Below are 15,894 nucleotides of genomic sequence, written 5' to 3' on the forward strand. Positions count from 1 at the left end.
AGAATGACGCAGGGAATCCCGCTTGTGGTCACAGGTGCGTTTCTGCTTGCGTACGCTGACAAAAAGGTACCTGCCTCTCTTGTGGTAGGGAATGACCGCTCTACACTATACATGTCTGTGCAGATAGAAATGCTTATAGTTCCTTGCATCTTTTTCTTTGCAAGATCATATTGCTATCTGTCCATGCGAAGAGGAAAGTCCTCTTTTCTCGATAAGCATATTGTATTCTATTTGTTCCACAATCGCTCATGGCTGCCTTTCCTGCCTCCCAATCCAGCGGCTTGACTTAATTTCGCTCTGCGGCCTGTATGTTCAGGGATTTGTAGCCGTCTTCCTCAGTCTTCGAGGCACAAGCTGTTTGCCCTTAGGAGCGGCCTTATCTCCAAAGAGAGCCTCGCCAGCAAGGGCCTCGGCTTCGTCTAGGAGGGCCCCTGAGCATAAAGTCCACTCAAGAGCAAGCAATTGAACAAGCGCTTAAACATCAAATCAAGCCAACATATCAACGTTCCCAATACCACTATTCCCATTCAATATTTCTGCCTTTCCTTTATAGCTTATCACCCCGTCATTTTGTCCTCGTTTTTTCTAGCATGGTTTTCGCCTGATTCTCTTACAGCAGTTACGTCAGGCACACTGAACTATACATGCTATTGACTGCTAAGCAAGCATGCACTTTGAGAGTGCCCAAGGCAAAGTTGCATGCATACCAATGCACACCAACAAACGGAATTCGGCTAGTTGCCGCTCCATCTAGAGACGCCTTACATTTCACTTAAGGTAGAAACGGACACAATCAGGAACGGGAGAACAAGGGAGACAATAGATTTAATAGAGAAAGAGTGTTCTTTGCCAGAAAGCTACAAGGGGCTTTTTGCTGCAACCCACCAAAGTGCGCCTTCAAGGCGCGTGTCCAAACTCCCACGTCTTGGGGGTTTATGCTCAGGGCCTCAAAGAGCTGCGAGAACAGCAACGGCTCCTCTTCAATAGCAAGGAGGTCTTCCGTGGGATCCTTTTCAGGCTCTTCTGCTTCGGAGTCGTCTTCCTCGGTGTATAAATGCGCATCGTCGTCCTCCACTTTAGAAGCCCTTACCGTGTCAGAAGCCATGTGCTTAGAATGCTTGCCACCAAACTCCATGCCATCCCTGTTCCTTTCACTCTTCATATCTTCGTTTTTATGCTCACCATGACTCTGCGCGCTTTGTAACTCACTTAAGAGGTTCAAAGGGCTATCATCTTTGGTAGCAGCAAGCACCGCGAACAGCTTCTGCTGCGCTTCTCTGGGATGCGTTTCTATCCCCTGTGCGATCAATTCCGCCATTAGAGGAGCCAATGCGTAAAGGTACACACTGAACGGAAGCATGTGGAAATGCAGCACTGTAGCCCACGTTCTTCCTATGGGTCCAAAGGAGTCAAATACTGTCCCCTCACTTCCAAACATCTCCCTGACGCAAGAGCAACGCAAACAGTGCATTCCATGCAGCCCATGCTAGCATGTTCCCTCACTGACTCAAAATTTGGCACCTCTCTACATATTTGGATATCGGCGTAGCTTCTTTCACCTATTCTTGGCTAGCGTATTTGCGATGCATCTACCAATAAGTGTTTACAGAAGCTTTTGTCTACCTCAACGCTGGAGTCAAGCTGTCTTACAAATGTAAGCCCCCGAGTAGCTTTGCATTTCCTCAGCTGTCAGGCTTTCAAAGCGCCCCTAATATTTAGTATATATGCCCCCAAGATAGTTACAAAATTTTTGAGGTGCGTCTTCTATCTCATCAGCCATCTGCCCTTCTTCTAAGTTATCTTGGTGCTCACAAATGCCCTCACTGCCTCGCAGTACATTGCGACTGCCCGCAGAGTGCCTTTTCTTCCGCAGCATCGTCTTATGGTAAGTAGGAAACCTAGCAAACTGGTAGTGCCTCGCTGCCTATCTCCCGCAATTTATCTGTGCCAATCGTTTTTGCTGCTTATGCAGTAGTCTTGCACTTCTATTGTAGGGTGTCTCTAGTCTGGTCCTTGTCCTCCCGGTGGTCTTTTATGTCTAGTTGTGCGCCTGCCTCGCCCTCTGCTTGAACTTCAGCTCAGAATGACTCTCTTTCTCTCCCTCTGACAGTTATCTATTAGTCCATCATTTGTGCGTCTCTATCACTATGCTGTTGTGTGCCTAAAGATCTCTGTAGACTGCCACCGGTGCACTTCCTGCCTTCGGGCCCCTCTGCTCCCTCTCCCTTCGCTTTGCCTTTTGGAGGCAAAGACACAGTCGCATGTGCTTACTGTACAGCAAGAAGAACACATCCTTCTAGCGTCAACAGCAGCAGCAAGTGATGATACGATCGCTTACTCTGTGGCTTGCAGCCAAAGCTTATCAAATTGTTCGGGGAACAGAATGCCTTCTTCCCTCGCCTCATGGACCAGTTCCTGTCACAGAAAACACCATCAAATAGTGCCTTGCGAGCTTTTAATAAGAGTTCAGTATACACTTTCATTTATATGACCGCCTGCCTACACTCTTGAGAAATGATACTGTGGGTCCCTGTAAATCAGTTAGTCTCTGAGCTACTCTCTACGGCACTGTCTTCTTGCTGATGGATGACTATGCGTTCTTCGACCCTGACCCTGTCACATCCTTCCCCAGCCTTTTGCCTTGTTTTCCCGCTTCCATTTATATCGGAGCTTGTATTTTCATATATATGTGTTACGGATGTGTCTGTTGATAGCCTGTGTGCTTAATTAGCCAATTTCCTGCCTGGTCGGGTAGTTTGTTTTGGTCTCCCTTTGCCGTTTTGCCTGGCTCGGTGACTTAGACTATGGCGTTCAAAAAGGGTTATAGCGTAGATTGATTACCTCGAATCTGTCGTATGAGATTTGCCGTAATATGGAGTTCGCAGCAACGTCCAGCTCATCCATGACCTGATCATCACCGCATCAGAGACAAGGAAGTAACAAACAGATAAGGAGAAACAGGCATCTGACAGACTGACACGTATGCCAAAGAGACAGAGAGAAACATACACTGTTGGAGGTCCACAGAGAGTAAGAAAATTTAGGCAGTAACAAAATGCGGTGACAAGGTGACACATCTGCGCGTACGCAGCAGCGTCAGAAACAGACACTCCAAGCACGGTAGTAAAATCAAAAGGGATATATATATATGCACCTAAAAGCTATCGGATAGAGGACCAAGAGAGCTAAGAGCTCGATCCAATGCAGCGTAAAGGCAAAGAGAAAATCGAGCTTATGATATTGAGTGCAAGCAGTGGGCAAGGCGCAAAGGGACACGCGAACTCAGAGGGCTACAATCGGTACACGGCCGTACAGGAATGGGAAAAGAGATAGAAATGTAAAACAGCCAACAGCAGGGACATAGCTCGTTCGGAAAGGCCAAGTGATGGGCAGCAGGCTGATGGAATGACATAAACCGAGAAGCACACAGTGGCAGCCAAGTTAACAAAGACTAGGGCAACAGTCAGATTCACGAAGCGTCTGTGTCGCGAAGCACTGACGGAAAAAATGTTCGATATCGTACAAACCTGTGCCAATCTTTCCATTGAAGTAGTGGCATCTGCTCTAAGCTTTTCGTTTAAAATTCTCTCCCCCAGGCGGGCTGCTGTCTCCGCTAAAGCTGGAGGGGGAACCCATGCTAAGGCGCCTAGGGGGGACCTTAGAGAAAGGAGACAGGCGTGCGCTGTGCCACAAACACATAATCCACTAATGCAGACACTGATGCTTTGAAAGGCGTAGATTAAATACGAGACCTAGGTAGGTGCAAACGAGGCGCAAAGGGAAAACAGAGAACATCTCAAAGTCGAAAAAATGCGAATGGGAATTGAGGGGGATTAGGGCTGTGACACAGACTAGAACAGATGTTGGTGACGAGAAGGGGAAGAGGCAGGCACACGGAGAGACCGAGAGATGAAAAGGAGGGGAACAAGGACGCGGAAAAGCTAAAAGGGTAAGCAAAAAGCAACAGACAGCTAGGGGTGGAGGGAGAGCAAAGTGCAGAATGAACAAGAAAAGGGGCATGGAGGGAGGACCAAGTGAGGGTGGCTAAATACGAAAGCAGCGAAACATGGAAAACAAGCCAAAAAACTGAAAGTGGACACAGTAGGATTAGAGAGAGGCTCTTACTCGCTTCCCTTGCTAGGGTTCTGACGTCCTTTATTGTCCCACCAAATGATACGACTACAAAGGGCCCGGTGTCTGGCGTTGCTGGTCGGGTGTAACTCCCCGGCCTCTTTGAGGGATCAGCAGCGGCGTCTATCCTTTTTTCTTCTATGAGTTTGGTGAGCTCTTTATCACAGAAGGGGAGGTAAGCGGCGAAACCAGCCCTTACCAACGAAACAGCCGAGCTCCACGTGTATGTTCGGCGGGAGGAAGGCAGAGGGACAGGAGCCAGCCGGTCTGAGAAATTAAAGGCCTGATGTAGACGACAAGCAGGCGCATCAGTAGACATGCCAGCAGTTGTACAAAATGAGGCAAAAGAACGTGAGAAAGGAAGATCTGAGACAGCGGGAAGGGCAACTGCAAAAGCACGAGCACGAGGAGTACAAAGAGACAGCAAATGTCAGAGGCAGGCATTATGTGTGCACACATTCCATTCGTCCATTTGTAGTTGTTTCGAGCCTGTCTTTAGACTCGGAGATTCACGCGTAGGCCAGTTTACATTCGTGGCTGCCTGTGGGCTTGTTTTGCCAGACACTGCCTCTCTGTGCATCCTAGAAAACGCTCACGGGTTCGTGGAAAGCCCGTATATCCAAGCAGGTTCTTACAGAAACGTAATACTAATACGCATGTGGTCAAGGGCAAATCTACAAGCACATTTTTCATGCAGAACACAGTACCCCGAAGGCCTCTACAGTCACTCTATACAGTCCTATGCAAGACAAACCACAGTCTGCTCCTTCGCGAAAAGAATTTGCCTCTTCAACCGATAGAAGCGCCGCGCCAGAGATGGTCCTTCGAGGCGAACTGCGGCCACCATTGCTGCCACCGCGGCGTCACTGACACCAAATGATAAGTTTCTCTTTGACCGCACAAACTGAACAAGCAGGAAGGAGTCACCCAGAAACGAAGAAATGCTGAGGTAGCGAGAGAAACAGGCGGCCATTGGGGGAGCGTTGAAAATGCAACCGCCTTGCCAGACAGCCACAAAAACAGATTCAGGAAAAAGCTAGGGATGTGGGGAGGCTAATAGTCTGAGCAAGAAACATAAACTGGCACAGAGGTAGAACGTAGGCCATATGGGCGTAGACACGGTGGCAAGCAGAGAAACGAGGACTGCGGGAAGCTGAGATGTTTGAGTGGGGAGACAGACAAGTATGAGGCGATGATGGCGGGGGCACCGAAGGGCAGCCCGATAGCTGCATTGAGAAAGCAAGATATAGTTTAGCGTAGATCCAGGCATAAAAAGAGGCAGAGTCATCAGAAGCGAAGCGTACAGAGCGACCGAGATATTGCCACAAAAAGGCTGCTTTGAAGCGCAGCGCAGGGGTGTTCTAGGCAGTATTGCAGCTAAGTTCCTACTACATAGGCGTATATCAGGTACTTGGGGTGACGAATTAGAGCTTGGGGCTTACAGGGTAGTTGCGTTGCTTGCTGTCAATTCCCCAAATTCCAGACACTGCGTTTAAGGAGACAGCTGCGAGAACGTCCAGTCGCTGAGACCGAATGCCCCTTCAGCACACACCACAAATCCAACTCCTGAGCGTTTAACAAGATGCCTGGAATTCAGCCTCTTGAAGCAGCACCATCTGAAGGTGCTCGTTCAGTATCTTAGGGTCGATAAGATACGTTATCGGGTTGTGTCGCTCTGGGCTTGAGTGCGCCGTGTAGGGAGCGCCCCCAAAACAGCTCAGTCCTCTCTATTGAGAAAGGCCTTAGATTTAAAACGCGCGGCTTAGGGGGCTGGATTTACTGGTCGACGGCTTCTAGGGCCCTTTTTCTGATCGCTTGACTAGAATGCTGCGTTGCTTGTTGGGCTGTAGTTAGAGACACTGTTTCTGCGCGCGCTTCCTTGCTGTGCCTCTTCTTTTCCTTCAGTGGTCTCTGTTTTCCCGTCATTGAGTCTTTCTCCGTGACCCCCTCTTGTTGTGCCTGGATCGGCCTTTCTGCGTCAAGGTGTGTGCGAGCTTGTATCCCAACCTCGGTTCCTTTTTCTTCCTCTACCTTCTTTTGGCCGTGCGTCCGTGTGTCCGCCTCTACTTCGCCCTCTTCGGTGCCCTTTCGGGTGAGGGTGGTGGTTACAGTAGTGGCATCTGCGTCGTCTCCCGTTTGTGGCTCCTCTGAGAATGGTGAGGGTACATGCGAGAGCGCGAGCTGCTGTTTGAGCGCTGTCGTTGCGACCAAAGGGGCATCGTAGGGCTTCCTGGCTTCCAGCACTGTTTCCGTATCCCAAGGCAGCATATGCTTCCTCTGCTTTAGCAGAAGGGACAGGTAGGCCTTGCGGCTGCGCACGAAAGCGGAACTCCTCAAGTGTACAGACAGCAGCTCCGGAGGCGTTCCGCTCGCCTCCAACTCGAAAAACAACAAATGAGGAGTCACTCTGTCCAGCCACGCATGCAGCACACACAGGTATCTGCGCAGTGAAGAGTGTGGCTCAGCGTTCAAAGGGTCAGAAAAGTAGGGTGCAGGGTCGCTTGCAGGCCTCAGGGGTTGAAGCATCTGCCCAGAAAGGCTTGAAGCAAGGCAAGCAAGCATATGCGGTCGACTCCTGCTTTGTTGGAGCTTGGGATTATTATTAGCATGCGTTTCGTGGAGGGACACGCAGTGTTTGGCATGGCATTTATGCTAAGTGCTCAGGATTCAGTGTTATAGGGGGCGAAGTTGGGGTGTCGGACTGCGTGAGAATAAAGTGCTCGACTTTTGCTCTGGCTCTCTGTGTGCTGTCGTTGTTCAGATCTTTGTCTGCTGTGAGTGCCGCAAAGGACACAGCGGCAGTTGCTGCGTTTTGAAGGTTTTCAAGGCCTTTTAAAGCCTCGGCAAACCGTAGAGATACACGCCCCTGAAAGCCTCGCTCAAAGGCCTGTGCCCTTCGACGCAGCCGTCTCAGTGATGCCCAAAATGGCTCTGCCGAAAGACTGGCATATCCGAATCGCCCGAACAAAGAGGAGCGAGGAGGAGTGTCCTCTAAAGATTCTGCGAAATACCGCCAGCTTGTATAAGGAAGGATTAAGGTAGTGGCTCGCGCATGGCGTGGCATTGCAGGGGTTTCACATGCACATGTTGCACCCTCGCTGGGGTGTAAGGACATGGCTCTGGAGGGGACGGCGGGCAGGAACATGTGTTCAATAGGTTACCAAGGAAGCGCCAAGGGCTGATGAAGCAGATACGTACAAGGCTTAGGGTCTACAAGGGAGGGGAGAGACTACTGGCTAGGTGCGCTTGAGGGGTCTGGGGTGTAAGCCCACCTTGGCATGCTCCGCACTGCAGCGCTAGCTGCGAACCAACCAGACATCCACAACCTCCAGCTTAAAACTGTGGATCACACACTCTATGCTCGGAAGGCGGTAGGCCTCGTCGGTTCGGAAAGTTAATTTCGACCTAACTCGCTACAGCTTCCCCCCGCGGCTCCGGAGCAACAGCCAGAGCAAACGCAGCAGTGGCAAGGTCAGCAACCCACCTCGAAGGATACAGCGGCAAGAAGCAGCGACAGCAGCAGCCCACTGCCTCGGAGTCGTAAGCCTGGAACCATGAGGGTTTAGAGTCCGCAGCGTTGGTGTCTCGCTTGCAGAGGTCGCATCTACTGAAACCTGCACCGAATTTCTCCAATGCACACAGTTTTCACGTTGCGTTAGCTGTACAATTTAATGTAAGGAAGACTGAGGCCTGTGGCACAGAGTGTGTAAGCATAGGGGGGCTGCAGGATCTACTGTCTAGAGGGAGTCGTACACCAGCAGGGAGAAGCCGTAGGATTCTGCCGGGATGCTTGTAGCAATTATCCTCAAAACCCAGAAAAGAAGCCCTTAGAGTTGAAACCAAAGATCACAAACGCAAAAATTATTCTAATTCCGGTCGAACCGCTTTGATCTGAAGCCCCCAAGACGACGACGGCTTTAGCCACATAGATCGCATTGCCAGGTCTGCGATTTCGATTTTTTCGCGGTTTTAGGACTCACAACTGCGCCATTGACCACTAATAGCAACTAGACAAGCTTTAGAAAGGCTGATTTCCTTTCACAAAAGGGCCTAGGCTAAAAAGGTTGCTACTTGCCATGCCCACCACGCACTGAGTGCTCGAGCTACCCGTGCGCTGCACAGCTCTCCGCGCGAGGCAGGGTGTCTTGGGTGCGCTAGCGATATGTGGGCGTGCAACTTCCATCATTTGCAGCCTGATGCCACGTGCTACTTCTTGACAAGTGTTTGCCTAGAGGTATCTAAGGGCCTATGGGGCAAGGATTCCCAACAGATGGCTGGAGGTCCTACGTGGCGGAGGACTGAGAGTGACGGTTTCCCCTTAAGCATCTAGCGAAGCTTGATAAAGGGGCCCCTTTTAAGCCTTTTTTCTAGTGGAAAATCCGATTTCGCTCATTAGTTCCTTTGAGTTTCGGCCTCTTGGGCGCAGCGCTTACAATGGAGGCAGCGCCTCTTCCGCCGTAGGCCTGGCGTGTACTAACTGCTAGTTGTCAACAGAAGTATACCTTAATACACCTAAGTGGGGGATTCCGTTGCGTTCACATCACGCATGGCTTTCCAAGGTGACACACTTTTACCCACATACATTTATACAAGCCCCTAACCTCAAATAAGGACTTAGTCAGCCGTTAAATATCTCCCTGCTGTAGAGGTCATAGGGAAGCCCAGCGTGACCTTTACACCCGGAACCCCTAGCTGTCGGGTGAATCGCCAGGGAGGCACTCGACAAAGCTTAAACCCTTTCGCACCAAGCAGCTGCGGATTGAGGGAGAGATTGCTGGAGGGCTAGACTAAACTCTGCCCCTAGAGGCTGAGGGTTCCTAAGCCTTGAAATTAGGATCGCAGCCTGCAAACCCTAAGCCCTAGGACTCGAACTCAGCTCTCAGCAAATAACTTCCTGCTTGACCTCCAACTCCTCCTCGATCACCTCTTCCTTAAGCTCCCAGTCAAACCATGTGTCGAATTCTTCTTGAGCTCTACACCACTCCTCGTACTTAGGCTGTGAAGAGCCACAAACCACAACCACACACGGCCTCAACACGCTTAGTACTCTTCGAACGCTCGCTCTTTGCACCCCAGCCTCTACGCGCCCCCATGCAAGCGCTAACTCCTCAACCGCACGCCAAAAAAACGTCCCAGCTTCACTACCCCAAACCCTGAAGCCTCACATGTTTAGACTTCCAGGCATCTAGCTCGTCAAGTATTTGCTGGAACTTCTGGCATTCCTCTTCACGCTGCTTCAGGAACGCCCTGCGCTTCTCGCTGCGCAGTCTCTCATCCTCGGCCTCATACCGCTTGCTGCAGCAACCTCAACATACCACCGTCTCTTGGTAAAGGCCTCCGGAATACAACCAACATGGTGAGCAGAAGCCGCCAGCAACGCGCCAGCAAGCCCTACAAAAATGCCATGAACGCTGACCTGTACTCTTTCATCCGCTTTTTGATATCGTCCAGTTGTTTCTCAGACAGCAAAGTCGGTGGATGAGGCCTCCACAAGAATTGGTAGAACTGCTTTTTCTTGTTCTTTTCCAAGAGCTTTCCCTGCATCAAGAACCCGCAACGCCAAATAGCACCGCTCACCTCCGCCTTTCCGCGGGCTCGCACCACACAGGGTGCATCGGAGAGCAGCCACTGCAGCTCTCTCAAAAGCTGCCCACGTTGCCACGCTTGCAGGCAGGCCCCCTCCAGCCCGTCAGAACGCCAGCAGGCTTCTAACCTGGAATGTCCAAATATTGAAGCCCGCACTTTCTTCGAGTCTGTACGCTTGAGCGCTTGCGACGAGAGGCACCACAACACACGTGGCCAAATAACGTCCACAGTCGGACCAACGAACCTCATTGCACATGTAGTGCTCGTCTTGGTGCAGAACCTGTGGGGAAAAGGCAGCAACGGCGGGGGCAAACCGCAGCCGATTCAGCTGGCAGAAAAAGCCTTTTGCGCTTCTGGGAAGGCCGCCTCGCCTCGCTGCGAAGCTGTGTGCAGCCGCGCTGCTACGCATGCATGCTCATCCGAGTGCCTAGGGCCTTAAAATTCGCGACCAAGATTCACACGTCTGCGACGCAGTACCTCGACTTTATCCTGGTCATTCAGCTGGCAAAACATGACAGTTCCGTAGGACCAGAGGGAGGCGAGCACAAAGTAGGAGCCGAAGGGAGACCACTTCAAGAAGTTCATGTAATTGGGAATTTCAAAGGAGTGCGTCAGAATGGTATCTCTTTTGTTTGTTTCTACATCTGCAAGCCACACAACAAAACGCCCAAACTACCGGTGCAGTACTGCTGCTGCTGCAATGGATATATATACATATATATACATATACATGTACATATTTATACTATGTACATATGTATGCCGGCCGGCGGGTACTAGCCCACAGCACACAGATCAGGGAGAACCCTCATGGGAAGTTGCTGGAAAATGCAGTTCGCGCCTTGTTTGTGCAAATTCAAGTATATAAAAAATATACAACTCTAAGCCCCAAGTGCTCACTGCCTTCAGCGGCGTCAGCAACGCGGAAGAAGCGGAGGCTCTGGTTGCTCGTGCCTTCCTCCTGCACTACCAGCACGAAGCGCTTGCCTGAATTCCAAACCCCAGTTCACACTCGTATACACCTTAGCCCCCAAACAAGTTTCCGCAAGAAACAAGGCCATGAGACGCCTCTCTGCCCCCCCCCCCCTTTCCCCACCCACCCACACAAAACCCCCTGCTGTCAGCTGATTCCCCACTTTGCATGTGTGGCTTGTGCGTGCACGGCTATCCACATGCGCGCATGTGTCCTCTGTCAAGGCTGCTGGAAAACATCACCCCAGCGTTTGCAGTCTCTGGCTAGAATTCTGGCCTCAGCTGGAAACGAAACTTAGGGAATGGGGTTCGCAGCGTACTAGGGCCTTCTTCCCAGTGGAGCTGAACGGCAATGTCGTTGAGCTGGAGGTTATCTACGGGGATATCCTTCTCTCGCATTCTGAAAATCTCGATTTGGCTGAATTCCTTGCGACCCTTTTTCCCCGTCTTCTTATAAACCATCGTGCGGAGGCATAAAAAGTCGCCGTGGCTCTGCCAGTGCATTGCAGCACCGCGGACGTTGTAAACATTCTTGCTTGCCAGCTCTCGGCGGCTCGGTATATCCACGAGGATTAGGCGTCCTGCGCATCAATAGCACGCCGCTGGAAGCAGTGCGACATGAACCGTTGCCGCAGGAACAGATATTCAAGCGCGGCGTCATAAAAAAACCAACACATACGACGCCGAGATCCTTTCCATTCCCCCCAGCAACCACCCTACAACCCCCCCTTCCACCACCAACCCCACCTCATCAACACACGCATGTTGCGGCAGTTCATCGGGAAAGGCGTTCGAAAATTGCGCCGTGCCCGACACATCTACCACATCATTTTGCCTCAACCCCGCAGTCTCTCCGGTTCCCAACCCTAGGCCCCACCTCTTACAGAAAAACCTGTAAGACCTTTGGACCTAAAAGGTATCATCTCGGAGCGATGGCTAGAAAGCCAATGGAGGAGGCACAGGCGCAGCAGCAGGGCGGCAGTCGCCGTAAGCCTAAAGGTTCTTAGGTGCTCCATTGCCCCAAAATTCCTAGTGATCATGAAAAATGTCCACCCTACCAGGTGTATCGTCAGATCCCCGAATCCACAAGGAAACGATGTTATCTCCGGGGGACCATTCAAACTTCTCTACCGGATATTTTAGAGCCGAAAAATGACCCTTTTCGTCCCGCAGCAGCTTCACCGGCGTGAGATCCTGCATGAGAAAAAAAATTCATCCCAAAGGCGTAAGTGTCAAAATATGACTCTGGCAGGCGGTCGTACAAGGTCTGAGTTGCGCGCGTGTGTGTTTAGGGCATGCGTTGCACGCCCTGGCACCCCTTTGCCATAGAAAAAAGAGCAACGCAGACCCTCTTCTGCCACGCCAACAAAGACAGCCCCCTTATCAACTGCCCCTACGACGCAACACCACAAGCCCCTGTATTCCCGCACCGCACCTCGTCAGCAGCCTGGTCAGGCGAGTTGTCTTGGGGGTCCATGGCATACACGCAAAGTTCCTTGTCACCGATCTTAGCGAGGTACTTCTCGTCATGAGAAAACAGAAAGTGCGGAAACTCCGTTCCTCGAGGGGTCGCCGCGGGCGTCGCAAACTGGCGGAGCATCTCGCCTGCGCACAAGCATACAACATCACCAGCATAGGCTCATGAAAGTCATCGCACCCTTGGCTGTATATACGCAGCTCGCCTTAATTCCAGCAGAGCACAGACAGACGCACGCACACCGAGACACAACGACTCGCCGCAGCCCTGCAGGCAAGGGCCATCAACAACCTCACTCTGCGGCTAGATATACGTTTAGATACACATAGATAGGTATACACATGTGCATATACAGCCAAACACATGTAGAGAAACGCATGCTCTTGGGGGCGTTAAGTGATGGCCAGCTCGTGGAGAGCCGGTAGGCTCGCTGCCACCCACCCGTCATTACATTCCACGTCTTGACGGCTTTCTCGTTCCGCATCGATGCCGGAGTGCCGTCCCATGACAGCATGTACGTTTCTTTAGGCGAGAACATGATCTGCACGCAAAAACCTTTGACCCTTACACTCTATCAGGCTAATCACCGAGCGCTACACACGGGCGCGCATCCGGGAAGGTTCACTATGGACCCCAAGATGCCTATGTTTGCACAACACGCACGAAGCCCTACACTCTCAAGACGACAGAAAACAAAAGTACTCCACCCACCAACCACCACCCACCAATCACCATTGTCCAACTACCCGCTTACTTGCTTGACTTCCTTATGCTCTAGGCGCGCCTTCTTTTCAAAGCTTCGACCAGCCCATAGCGCGATACCTGTGCGCACAAGCACAGTACGTTTTTCAACTCCGAGATAGCAGGACTCGTGCAACTTTCTCCCTATTCAAATTACAAAACCAAGCTCCGAAATTGCTATCTCTGAAAACTCCCGTTTTTGTCGCCACATAGTCTCTAAAATTCGAACGCCCGCATATCCCCGTTCCCCCCAAAGCCGACACAAATACAAACAAGAAAACGCACAAACACGCACACACAGGCCCTTTGAAATTTCCCTCTTGTCTGCTGCACCTTGTCTGTGGAAGGTAGCCAGGAAGGAGCCTTGAGGCGACCACTGAACTCGGAATTCTGTCCAAACAGCCTTGCCGTCCTGCTTTTCCTTGTGACCGTCATAGCACAGAGTACAGGCTTCCGCCTCCATGGGATCTATCCAGTAGACCTCTGTCTCATTCGCGTGTCTCAAGACAAACTGCTCCCTAAACCGTTCGTCCCGCAACCACCAGCGCACGTCCTCTCGCGTGAACCCTAATAGAATCGGAGACACAAGCACACCACACCCAGACAATAGAATAGCCGAAATACTGGCCTCGAAGTCTCGTATGCAGCCAATCCTCGGCTGAACGTGCGAAGCACCTCTTTTCCTGCACTGACCACACCGTGTTCTCCGCCTCAAAGGATCGACGGCAGCTTCCAGCTGCTAGGCATGCAGTGCCCCTGCGAGCTAGACGTGTTCAACACGTACCACGAAGCGTGATGGCAGGCTTGTAGTCCTTATCCCTTGCCACGATTTCGTCGAAGTCATCTAGCATAGCGGCCCTAAAGGTGTGTCTTTTGTCGATCTTGTATCCATTGAGAGCCCTCGCCGCGTGTTGCGCTGCATATACACTCGGGAAGGTTAGGAAGCAGCAGCCCCTCGTAAGGTTCCCATCAGCGGCCATCGGCAGCTCTATCCCAAAAGTCGCCTCCACATCCTCGCCACCCTTGCGCGCCAACTCGTCAGCAATCTTCTTCCGCAACACGGCAGCCAGCTTGTCGAGCCGGTCCGCCCCAACCTAGCAACACACCGAACCCCACACCTTCCAAAGTACACGATGCAAGGCTAGAAAGGAGAGCGAGTGCCTAGAGCTTTCGGAGGGCTCTGCGCTCCTACGCCGTGGTGTAGACGGAGAAAAAAACATCCCGAAAAACCCCAAGCTCTGCAGCGTACCAAGGGCACCCCAACCATAATAACGGTGTCAGGGAACCGATCATCCATCTGAACAAGCGGCTCAAAAGACTCAAGTTTTGCGGTGAGGGCATCTTCATCCTCGTCGCTGTCCTCCGAAAGGTACTCCAGCAAGTCCGCTTGCTCCTCCCCTGAATGCACACGTCCACACACACGCAGTCATACCCGTGCACGGTAGGGAGCCCAAGGGGATGATGGCGCGGAAACTGCAAAGACCCCTTCCCCGCCCCCCCCCGTAGGCGAGCAGGCGCAAATAAAGGCGTCACGAAGAGTAAATACGAAGCTGTTGCGGTCTCATGAATGGTGCAGTCCGGATAACGCTCCTCCGGGTTTCCCCGTCCAAATCAAATGCAGTTCGTGGTCATGAACCTCAGAATCTTACCCGTTATTTCCATCTCCTCCAAGTCCTGCTTCGTCACGCGCACCATCTTGGCTGTTCTTTCAGTTTTGGGGAGAGGGGGCCCCCGTACACCCTAATCCTTTAGCGCATGCAGCGAGGGTCAGTAAGCCTCTTTTATCCGAGGTAAGGACCCAGCGGCTGCCAGGGTTCAGGGATTAGTGTATAAAACTTGCCGTGCGCGGAATCAGAGACAAGAAAAAAGCTGCATTTGCCGGAGAATGCAGTGCCAAGGGGGAAGGGTCAAGGGCTTAGGGGGCTGTGGGGAACTGTGTCTGCGATTTGCACGAGAACGATTGGCCTTCAGGGCACCCCTTTTCTGCACCCCAGTCCTGCAATTCGAGGAAGAAGATGAGCATCTGGAGCAGCAGGAGCAGCAACAAAACAAACCTCGCTGCTGCTGGTCCTGCTGCTGCCGCTGCTGCTGCACAGCCCCAACACGGCCCCATCACCGCCCCTGTCCGCACATGCGCCATGCGCTTACTTCTCTCCACCACTGCAGACACATTCCAATGGACTTTGTACGGCGTTTGACCTCTGTAGCTCATCTACTTTGCGGGGGTGTTCGAACTACCACTTGGCATGCAGTGCATTTGCAAGAAGCGCGGCCCCCCATGTATCTGGGCTTGCCTGCGGGCTCGAACTGTGCGCCATAGCTTGCCGGGTAATGTCCAAATTTTGGAGGGGGAACAAGTGCCAGTTGAGGTTATTCCTCCAGAACTAAAGGGGACTCGATACATCCCCGTGGCAGTGTTAAAATATAGAGAATCTTCTCTACACCTCAGTCCCTTGCATTCTAAAGGTACACAGCTCCCTGCATTCGTGTTTCCTTAGAAATGCTAAGCTCGGAAAACAGTCAAACCTTCAATGAAGGGTGCCTCCTTTTTTTCCCAACAAAGTGCCGCAGTTTCTAGCCAAATGAGGCCCAAGGTTCCTGGGCCTCATTGGCTAGAAACTGCGGGGAGTAGTCCCAGAAAAGTGAGATCCAAACAGGATAAGCTACTCTTACGGTCTTTGTGCTCTACCATTTATAGTTAACTATGAATTGGGCTTGAAATTCATTAGTTGACTTTTCTATGCGTATGTCTTGCCTATTGCAGAGTAGTGTGGCGCTCTATATACAGTCTTCAGTAAGAGACAATAAACTCTAGGATTGATAGGAAATCGATCCAAAATTTACTAGTGTTCTACAGAAGGACAGTCTTTCATTCCCTCTGCCCATCAAGTTACCGGCATTAGGGTAGAGGCGCAGTTAGGGTGCGCTTTGATGCACACTCCGGGCATCCACAGCCAGTTGGGCATGGCATCTAGCGCACGTGTACA

At 51.6% G+C, this 15,894-nt stretch overlaps 2 protein-coding genes across 2 annotated transcripts; both read right to left on the reverse strand.

Annotated features, from left to right (window-relative positions):
* Window positions 1-793: 793 nt before the first annotated feature.
* On the reverse strand, window positions 794-6,657 carry LOC34623737. Its single transcript, XM_026334922.1, has 6 exons — window positions 5,912-6,657; window positions 5,563-5,670; window positions 4,126-4,325; window positions 3,528-3,682; window positions 2,339-2,415; window positions 794-1,442 (listed from the first exon to the last, which is right to left on the reverse strand). The coding sequence occupies exons 1-6, from the start codon at window positions 6,655-6,657 to the stop codon at window positions 794-796; spliced, it is 1,935 nt and encodes a 644-aa protein (XP_026190707.1).
* Window positions 6,658-9,010: 2,353 nt separating this feature from the next.
* Window positions 9,011-14,602, reverse strand: LOC34623736 (eukaryotic translation initiation factor 3 subunit B). The gene is made up of 15 exons (XM_022736848.1): window positions 14,557-14,602; window positions 14,157-14,305; window positions 13,692-14,001; window positions 13,241-13,474; window positions 12,921-12,988; window positions 12,608-12,707; window positions 12,125-12,294; window positions 11,748-11,883; window positions 11,010-11,270; window positions 10,618-10,704; window positions 10,195-10,361; window positions 9,845-9,997; window positions 9,548-9,669; window positions 9,297-9,426; window positions 9,011-9,127 (listed from the first exon to the last, which is right to left on the reverse strand). Exons 1-15 carry the CDS (start codon window positions 14,600-14,602, stop codon window positions 9,011-9,013), a joined length of 2,250 nt encoding a protein of 749 aa, XP_022593125.1.
* Window positions 14,603-15,894: the final 1,292 nt, after the last annotated feature.

This window comes from Cyclospora cayetanensis, unplaced genomic scaffold, assembly GCF_002999335.1.
Source record: "Cyclospora cayetanensis isolate NF1_C8 unplaced genomic scaffold, CcayRef3 CcayRef3_contig_53, whole genome shotgun sequence".
In the NCBI taxonomy this organism is placed as follows: Eukaryota; Apicomplexa; class Conoidasida; order Eucoccidiorida; family Eimeriidae; genus Cyclospora; species Cyclospora cayetanensis.